The following is a 10607-nucleotide window of genomic DNA, read 5'->3' as shown; positions in this document are numbered from 1 at the left end:
GTGACACTGTTTTAAGTGACAGGGTACCCCCATTATGTTGGGGTTTTTTCATGACAACATGATGTCCTCAGCCTTTTCTTCTTATATGCAAGTGTGATGCTTGTGAATGCAGAGACGTTATTAGCAGGTGTTAAGCCCAATGATGATGTCGAACACAGCTCCTTTCATCTCCTAAAAGTGTGATGTCTCCAGTCCATCCCAAGCACTGTCTGTCTCCATCTCTTTTCCTGTCTCTCTCATGTCTTTAACTCTTTGTCATCAAGTGTCCTCTCTGTCACTTTCACACCATTCCCCAATGAGGTAGCACTACTGGAAAATCTGTGAAACCAGCATGATACAGCAAGTCTCGTAACTTCAGCTGAAATCAGACAAATGATAACCTGTCAATGATCTGAGACTCGTACTGTATGGCTCAGTGAGGACACTCTGATCATTGTCACACATTTCTACAGAATGACGTTTTCCCAATCGCTTACTATAAGACTTCTTAAGATGTGATTTACAGCTGACTAACATGCTGCCTAAGCCAGCCTGCCATGTTCATCTCCTGTTACTTACATTGTTAATGTAGTATTAGCCTCTCCTTATGAGCGCCACATTCCCGTTTACATATTTTATTCAATTACAGGCTGCATCTTATAACCCTGTCTTTCTTTCACACAGATTTAAATTTTACAAGTCTTATTTAACAAACTGTAAAAAAACTCTCTTTGTCACCCCAATACAGCAGTCTTCAGTCATCAGATCTCATAATGAGGGTCCTTCCCAAAGATGGCACGGTTTGATATTTTATTATTGTAGATTCTGAAATGAGAAAGTGAGACATAAGGAGAGAGTTAAAGGTCTGAATTCAGAACAAACCTCCAGCCATTTGAAAATAAAACAAACAGCTAACAGGGAAGATGCTGTGACTGGTGACTTGTGAAACGTCACAGCACGTCACTGCACATAAGCTACTGGCACTAAATACAAACCTCCTCTGTTCAGACTGGAAGCCTCGTTACATCATCATGTTGATTAGAACAATTAGAGTTTAGCAGAACAATTGGCAGGGACGCCGAAGACTTATTTGAAATGACATTCACGAATTCCTGCTAAATTCTAAAGAAGCTCTTTACAAAAAAAAGAAAATGAATGTTTAACAGTTGCAGGAAATAAATAATATGTAAAGTTCTTCCCAATGAGATACGGAGGGTGCGATAGCAGCCTTTTAGGTTGTGCAGAATTAGTCATTATGCTAACAATAAATGTAGGAGTTTAGCGCCTGATAGTCCTTAATAATTCCTTCCATCATAACCCAAACACAGATCTAATAGGATTTACGCTGATCATAAATCTGACGCTGTCTGGTAAATAAGAACTTATCATTGCCAAAAACATTTTTATTTAGAGCAAACTGTATGTCTTAGCGAGGAAGGCGCAAGATGGCATTACGCACAATTAAGGCCGATTCCCTGATGTATTTTGTATCATTTTAATCTTGAGATGTGTTGTCTGATGTACAATTCTTAACTGAAAATCCATGTGTGAATTTACTGTAATATGTCATTAAGATGACAGATTGTGTCTGCCTTGACAAAGTAACAATCCACAGGGGTCTTAAGGTGAGGCTGTGTCCCCTAAAATCTCATATCACCCTGATTCCTTTAAGCTCTGCTTTGTTGTCAGAACATGAGCTCTCCTGCTGACTCTTTGCCTTACAATACCACACTTTACACCCTTTTAACACGAGGCCCCTCAGCAAACCAGCAATTCTAGACATGGATCACTGAGGTGAAGTCATTGGCAGATGAGGGGAGAGAATGGAAGGTGAAGAGACTCCTCATCAGGCAGGCCATGGACACCTGCAGAGATGTCAGAATCAGTCTTAATGTCTCTCTCATTTCTGGATGGCTTTTTAAACAATCAATCATCCATCCATCCATCCATCCATCCATTCATCCATCCATCCATCCATCCTCTTCCGCTTATCCGAGGTCGGGTCGCGGGGGAAGCAGCTTGAGCAGAGATGCCCAGACTTCCCTCTCCCCGGCCACTTCTTCTAGCTCTTCCGGGAGAATCCCGAGGCGTTCCCAGGCCAGTCGAGAGACATAGTCCCTCCAGCGTGTCCTGGGTCTTCCCCGGGGCCAACTCCCGGTTGGACGTGCCCGGAACACCTCACCAGGGAGGCGTCCAGGAGGCATCCTGATCAGATGCCCGAGCCACCTCACCTGACTCCTCTCAATGCGGAGGAGCAGTGGCTCTACTCTGAGCCCCTCCTGGATGACTGAGCTTCTCACCCTATCTTTAAGGGAAAGCCCAGACACCCTGCAGAGGAAACTCATTTCAGCCGCTTGTATTCGCGATCTCGTTCTTTCGGTCACTACCCATAGTTCATGACCATAGGTGAGGGTAAGAGTGTAGATTGACTGGTAAATTGAGAGTTTTGCCTTATGGCTCAGCTCCTTTTTCACCACGACAGACCGATGCAGAGCCCGCATTACTGCGGATGCTGCACCGATCCGCCTGTCGATCTCACGCTCCATTCTTCCCTCACTCGTGAACAAGACCCCAAGATACTTGAACTCCTCCACTTGAGACAGGATCTCGCTCCCAACCCTGAGAGGGCACTCCACCCTTTTCTGGCTGAGGTCTCGGATTTGGAGGTGCTGATTCCCATCCCAGCCGCTTCACACTCAGCTGCGAACCGATCCAGAGAGAGCTGAAGATCACGGCCTGATGAAGCAAACAGGACAACATCATCTGCAAAAAGCAGTGACCCAGTCCTGAGCCCACCAAACCGGACCCCCTCAACACCCTGGCTGCGCCTAGAAATTCTGTCCATAAAAGTTATGAACAGAATCGGTGACAAAGGGCAGCCCTGGCGGAGTCCAACTCTCACTGGAAACGGGTTTGACTTACTGCCGGCAATGCGGACCAGGCTCTGACACCGGTTGTACAGGGACCGAAACGCCCTTATCAGGGGGTCCAGTACTCCATACTCCCGGAGCACCCCCCACAGGATTCCCCGAGGGACACGGTCGAACGCCTTTTCCAAGTCCACAAAACACATGTAGACTGGTTGGGCGAACTCCCATGCACCCTACAGGACCCTGCTAAGGGCATAGAGCTGGTCCACTGTTCCGCGACCAGGACGAAAACCACACTGTTCCTCCTGAATCCGAGGCTCGACTATCCGACGGACCCTCCTCTCCAGAACCCCTGAATAGACTTTTCCAGGGAGGCTGAGGAGTGTGATCCCTCTGTAGTTGGAACACACCCTCCGGTCCCCTTTCTTAAAGAGGGGGACCACCACCCCAGTCTGCCAATCCAGAGGCACTGTCCCTGATGTCCATGCGATGTTGCAGAGGCGTGTCAGCCAAGACAGTCCTACAACATCCAGAGCCTTGAGGAACTCCGGGCGTATCTCATCCACCCCCGGGGCCCTGCCACCAAGGAGTTTTTTGACCACCTCAGTGACCTCAGTCCCAGAGATGGGTGAGCCCACCTCTGAGTCCCCAGGCTCTGCTTCCTCATTGGAAGGCATGTTAATGGGATTGAGGAGGTCTTCAAAGTACTCCCCCCACCGACCCACAACGTCCCGAGTCGAGGTCAGCAGCGCACCATCCCTACCATATACAGTGTTGACACTGCACTGCTTCCCCATCCTGAGACGCCGGACGGTGGACCAGAATCTCCTCGAAGCCGTCCGAAAGTTGTTCTCCATGGCCTCCCCAAACTCCTCCCACGCCCGAGTTTTTGCCTCAGCAACCACCGAAGCCGCATTCTGCTTGGCCTGCCGGTACCTATCAGCTGCCTCCAGGGTCCCACAGGACAAAAGGGACCGGTAGGACTCCTTCTTCAGCTTGACGGCATCCCTCACCGCCGGTGTCCACCAACGGGTTCGGGGATTGCCGCCATGACAGGCACCGACCTCCTTACAGCCACAGCTCCGGTCAGCCGCCTCAACAATAGAGGCACGGAACATGGCCCATTCGGACTCAATGTCCCCCCACCTCCCTCGGGATGTGGTCGAAGTTCTGCCGGAGGTGGGAGTTGAAGCTACTTTTGACAGGGGGCTCTGCCAGATGTTCCCAGCAGACCCTCACAACACGTTTGGGCCTACCAGGCCTGACCAGCATCCTCCCCCACCATCGAAGCCAACTCACCACCAGGTGGTGATCAGTAGACAGCTCCGCCCCTCTCTTCACCCGAGTGTCCAAGACATGTGGCTGCAAGTCCAACGACACGACCACAAAGTCGATCATCGAACTGAGGCCTAGGGTGTCCTGGTGCCAAGTGCACATATGAACACCCCTATGCTTGAACATGGTGTTCGTTATGGACAATCCGTGACGAGCACAGAAGTCCAATAACAAAACACCACTCAGGTTCAGATCGGGGGGGCCATTCCTCCTAATCACGCCCTTCCAGGTCTCACTGTCATTGCCCACGTGAGCATTGAAGTCTCCCAGCAGTACGAGGGAGTCCCCAGAAGGTATGCCCTCTAGCACCCCCTCCAGGGACTCCAAAAAGGGTGGGTACTCCGAACTGCTGTTCGGTGCATACGCACAAACAACAGTTAGGACCCGAAGGCGGAGGGAGGCTACCCTCTCGTCTACTGGGGTAAACCCCAATGTACAGGCTCCAAGTCGGGGGGCAATAAGTATACCCACACCCGCTCTGCGCCTCTCACCGGGGGCAACTCCAGAGTGGTAGAGAGTCCAGCCCCTCTCAAGGAGATTGGTTCCAGAGTCCAAGCTGTGCGTCGAGGTGAGTCTGACTATATCTAGCCAGAACCTCTCGACCTCACGCACAAGCTCAGGCTCCTTCCCCTTCAGAGAGGTGACATTCCACGTCCCAAGAGCCAGCTTCTGTAGCCGAGGATCAGACCACCAAGGTCCCCGCCTTCGGCCACCACCCAACTCACACTGCACCCGACCTCCTTGGCCCCTCCCATAGGTGGTGAACAATCAATCAGTAAGCACTAATATTAGATAAAACATGATATATTCCTTCATTCAAAGAAAGGCATAGCTGACCGAGAGAGACACACGATGACTGCACACATGAAGAGACCTAAATGCTTACAAACAAGTTTTACTTTCTGATCTTTTGTGATTCTCCATTTGGACTGGAAAGGAGTTTCTCTGCTTATTCACAAGTCAGTCGAAAAGAAAACATAAAAGATTTTTACCTCACAACTTTCAGATTGGATTTGCCATTCAGAGCGTTGTGAATTTTTGCTGCTCCAGCATCTGTGATGTTGTTGCTGCTCAGGCTGAAAAAAGAGGAAAAGTGTCAGCGATAATGAAAAAGTCACACACAATAAAAACAAATCAGAAGGACGTGACACTCACTCAATGACGTGGAGTGAATCCCCTTGGCTGAGAGTCGATGCAAGTATTTCAGTGGCTTCATCATTTAGATTGTTGTTTGAAACACTACAATGAAAAGAAGACAAGCAAACTGAAAACTCCATTTTAACACCCTGACAACAGTGTCTGCTAGTAAATGAAGAATAAACATCCGCGTTTTGGATCATTTTTAAGTAGCCAGTCCTGTGTGACTACAAGTTTGCACATTGGTCTTAATCTAGTGGGGTGACTTTTTAATCTTAATAACCACCAGATCATCTACATCAAGTAGCGTAACTGCATGGCAGCTATCCTGTTAGCCAACAATTGTTCAACTTGCTTTCTCTGAGTTTGATCTGATGTGTTGGTCAAAGATAAAGAGAAAGCTCAGCAGATTCACTGCCCTACTAAAACACACCTAAAAGGACATCCATCTTTGCAACTACACGCTGAACTCTTCCTTACTCTGATGAGAAGACACAAGCACCTATAAGCAGGCATTGACCTGTAGCTGGAGGTGGACTTTGTTCCCATCAGCAGAAGCTACAGCTTTCATTGAAAACAAGGCCCACACATCTGTACAGTCTCTTTGGACCTGAACACTCTCAGATCTCTCTAACTAGTGTGTGGAGAGGATCACTAACTTACAAAGATACACAGTTCCATGGTAGTCAATGAGCACAGTCCAGAGAAAGAAGACTTACTTCAAGGAGGTAATCTGAGCATCTAAAGTCTTGTGGCAGAAACATTCATGATTTTCATTAAAAAGCTGACAAGGACATGACAAGGAGTCTTACACTCACCGTGAGCTGTTGTAGGACAATGCCACACCATGGACATGAACAAAGGCTAACAAGACAAAGTCAGCAAACACAATTCTTCCTTTGAACCCAAAACCAAGACACACAACTCAAAGTATTGTACATCATCGCTGACACTAGGAGTACTGTTAACAATGCTAATGAATGTTGAGTTCTTCCATTTCTAATTATTTCATCAGTGTGAATGTAATGTGTCTGTCCTTCCTTGACTTTTCCTAAATGTTTACACTGCAGCTACTGTTGTTTCAACTGTAGAATTCCATTCAGAAGAGGAGGTTAATAATATTTTTCTTCTTATTACCTTTGCAAAAAATGCTATAGTGCACTAGTGCTCAGGTGTGAATCACTGTTTCTCTCTCCTGGCATCGTACTTTTGCATGTAAAGACAGGCCTGAACATTTGTGCGTTCTCTTTACCTTGAAAAATCCAGCCTCCATTTTTGAGGTTATTGGACATTGCTACTCACATAGGTGTCACTGTCTCTCTCTTTCTACTCCTGGTGACAAAATAATAATCACCAAAAACATATCATTTATAGTCACTTGCAATATTTCACTACGTGTGATGAATACGATCATAATCAGAACTACAGCTATTTCAATTAGCTAAAAAAAGTCTTTAAACTCAACTTAAATGACATCACAGTGTTGTTCACATGACTTCTATGGACAAGTTCGAAGCCACTTTAGCCATGTTATTCGATCCCAAGCCAGAATTTCAGTTTGATCCAGAATATGAACTAAAACAGCTGCTACTGATGTAAATATCAAAAATATATTGAACTGCTTTTCCTTATTTGATGAAACATCTCATACGACTACCAGGAATGAGACTGTGAAGATCTGTGAGGGCCTATGGTGATGCCACTCACTGAGCTTTTCACAACCAAAGAAGAAATGTCACAGTTGACCACTTTTTTCATGTTACCTTCCCTGGCCAACACACTGCTTACAAAATAAACAAGACCTATCAGTAAAATTAACAAAATGGGACAGGAGCTGTCACTCTTTGTAAAAGGCAACACGCCCAGAGAGCTGTTATCAACAACTACACTCATCATAGTCATGCAGAAGTCAAGAAAGATTATCTGCCTTCTCAGGACCGTGCATCCGACTGACAGCATTGGCACTGACATAAACAAAATGAACAGACCCAGTGATGATCTACAAAGTCTGTCATTTGCTACTCACTATATTCTTCTTTTTATGTGGCCATTGTACAAAAAGCTCATATTTCCATATTTTATCAGTTGTGTAGTTTAGTATGGACGTGATGGGGCAGAACACAGGGCTCTACACTCTGAAAGAAGGGAGTCACAGGTGGTCTGTTGCCGTGTCATAACCTACTTGACCTGGCTGTGACCAGTGGCCACATTTTGTATACATAATTCATAGGAGAAGGCAGGTAGCAGAACATAATGGACTTGGCATGGACACTCATGTTACAGCACATCTTTGTCCCTCTTGCCCCCAGCAGAATGACAGTGCCAGGTAAGAAGACATAAAACAAAAGATAACTGTAAAGTGTAACCATTTTGTAACCAGGAGTTGCTCACGAAAGATGCACAGAATCTGTGTGGACTGCTGACACCGACAGGTTTTTAATAATCTGACATGCCACTTGCCAATCACAAATGTTTACATTCGGCTACAGAAACATGTGAATGTCGTTGTACATTTAAACTATTTATATACAGAGCAACAACAAGAAAAATACTTTATACTTCATTTGTTACTTTATAGGCCTATCTGATTGAAAAATATTAACGTGTTGTTTTTTTAATACTTCAGCGGATTTCTGTAACTTTTTGAATGAAAATGTAAGCTCACATTGTAATTGAAATTGTATACAAACAGGAACTGGGTGCCAGGAAATCATTTAGTTTTACATTCACTCATCTTGTTTTAGGCTATCTGCACTTTGTGATCAGGTGATGGGAAATTACTGAGAACAAAAGAATTCAGACAGCACTTGATGCACCTTCAGCAATTCAAGTACTGAGAAAGCACATGGAGGTTCTAGTGTTAGGAGCTTGCTCTTATAAAACTACTTTATCTGTGCAAAGATAAATGAGAAAACTAAATGAATAGTGAGCTAAACATCTACTTCTTCATGGTGGATTGTGCCTGTGCAACAGTCTCATGACTAGTGGTGTCAGCAAAATGTTGAGATTTTCAAGCTTTTAAATAATTAGGAGACAAAGGAGCCTCAATCTCGGGCCTAGTAGTGTTGCCTTGTCTCACCCACAGATGTGCAGTACAACCGACTGTGACGTTATACTGAAGTTGCCGATGAGAAACACAGAAGCCTGTAAAACAAACTCCAGGAGACCTCAAGCCAAACTGAAAGCAGCTGCCTCTCTGTTGTATGTTTCTTCTGTCTACTCGGTTTGCATGTTGCATTTCATTTTGATATATAATAATTATTTCTATAGTTTTGTGTTATTATTAATAAGTTGTACTTGAGTGCATTAGTTTCCTTGGTATACGTTTAATGACCTGGGAAGCCCCATCTATGGAGACAGGACCAGGAGCCTCATGTATAAAATCTTGTTTAGATTCCATTTTAAAAATGTGCTTATGTGTGAAAAGCAAAAACAGCAAAGGCAAAAAAATTATTAGATTTTTTTTTAAACTGCATGTACACCATGTGCCACAGTTCCTTTATAAATGTCAAATCAACTTAAAGCTCTCCGCTTGTCACCTATCACCATTAACCACAAACACCTTTTTTGAATATTCATGATCAAATCACCAAATCATTTTGATCATGTTCCTAAGAAATGCCTTCACTACAAACCACAGGAGAACACAGAAACTGAAACTTCAGGGAATGTAGACAGGTGATATTACTGAATGAAATGGAAATGGTGGAAACCACCTTTTTGATGGCCTGTTCATGTGAGTCACAAATAAAGGAATAAAATTAAAATTAGAAGCAAGTGACAGCAGCTGAGTGGAGAACACACAAAAAAACATCTGGTAAGTAGTGGTAAATGTTAATGTTGTACTACAAGCAAATGTCTTGACATTCAACGTATAACATCCAAATATCTTTGAACTTCCATTGTGTTGATGTTCTGAAGGATAGGGACTGGGATGTCCACCTGCTTATCTTGGCCCAAATCGGGGGGCAGAGGCAGTTCATGTTCATGTGCTGTTGTCCGTACTGCACAAGCCATCACAATGTCTCACACCTCTGTGTTACTTTACAGAAATGTGATGCAAGGAGTGAGTTTTTAGGGATCGCGATGATTTTCCGGCTCATAATGATGACTTGCTTATTAGTCAATTTAGATTTTGTAGAGCTGTCCTCTTGGAGTTGTGTGTTGAATTGGAGCCTGCGTTGCAATGGCCATCACAAAGAAATCACACAATCCCTGTTCTGATACACGTTTTAACTTCCACAGGGTATCTCGTGATGGGCACTTTAACATGAACTGGCTGACCAATCAAGAACCTCCTAGTCATCCCTGAGCTGTGCCATACCATGACATCTTTATGGGTTGGTATAAATCAGTGCTTGAACTGAAACCAAATAACTGCCAGTAGTCCTGTTTTGTGTCTGTTTCTTGTTACTCTTTGTGATGCATTGTAAGATAACTATAGTTAGTTGGGGTCTTACTTGGTGGCTCAGTCTTCCTTAAATACATGAAGGGTCAGATCGCAATGTGCCAGTACGGATCTACTATCTGCTGAAAAAGCAGGAAAGTACCAGGAATGGTGCATAACAGCCCTCTTCAAGCTCTGGGAATAATTAAGCTGTTAGCCAGACACTTCCAATTTCATTACAGTCAAGGTGAGCAAGCGGAGATCAAAAGGTGATTGCTGATTATTGTAATGTAATCGACACAATAAACTGCACACATGTTGTAATGAAGGCACCATCACAAAATGAAAGCACTTTAATTCAATTAATATACAACTTATATGTGATGCTCAAATGTGTCTGACTAACGTTGTGAGGTGGCCTGGCTGAAACCTGATTCCTTTATTTTACCAAACAGTGGTGCGGGAAGCAGACTTTAGGTACATGCTGTGTGTGATGGTGGACTTCTTAATAACACTGTCATTGCCACTTGCCACCATTTTGCAGACAAAATAGATACGCTACACATTAGGGCGATTACCATTAAGTGTATGCATTAGGCGTTACTGCTAATGTCAAATACAGTTGGATTGAGAGGACATGTGAGAGAATTAGTTCAAGAACGTTAGAATGTGACTGACACATCACTGAAATGTGCGAAGAAATGAGATTTTCTGTTCACTTCATTGTCCTGCCATCTGGAGTCACTAAAATGTCAACACCAAAAAATCTGCATAGAATGTATGGAGAGGTTGAAATTTGCTGTTGAAGTCCTGAAGCACAGGGTCTTGATCATGCAGAACTCACCTTATAGGCCAATCTGTAAACTAATGTGTGCTACGAATTTGTCTTAGTAGCAGTG

At 44.5% G+C, this 10607-nt stretch overlaps 1 protein-coding gene across 6 annotated transcripts in view; it reads right to left on the bottom strand.

Moving 5' to 3' along the window:
- Positions 1-400: 400 nt before the first annotated feature.
- The window catches only part of LOC114669445 (uncharacterized), a 488735-nt gene continuing 478528 nt past the window's right edge, over positions 401-10607 (bottom strand). For all 6 annotated transcript variants that reach the window (XM_051923216.1, XM_051923211.1, XM_051923213.1 and 3 more), the window contains 3 exons: positions 5340-5423; positions 5177-5260; positions 401-804 (listed from right to left, as the gene is read on the bottom strand). In XM_051923216.1, coding sequence (XP_051779176.1) covers positions 741-804; positions 5177-5260; positions 5340-5423 — 232 coding nt within the window. In that variant the 3' untranslated portion in view covers positions 401-740. The remainder of the gene's footprint in view (positions 805-5176; positions 5261-5339; positions 5424-10607) is intronic.

The sequence above is a fragment of the Erpetoichthys calabaricus genome, chromosome 2 (assembly GCF_900747795.2).
Source record: "Erpetoichthys calabaricus chromosome 2, fErpCal1.3, whole genome shotgun sequence".
NCBI lineage: Eukaryota > Metazoa > Chordata > Cladistia > Polypteriformes > Polypteridae > Erpetoichthys > Erpetoichthys calabaricus.
Note: the sequence above shows the minus strand (reverse complement) of the source record. Positions and strands in the feature narration are given on the sequence as shown.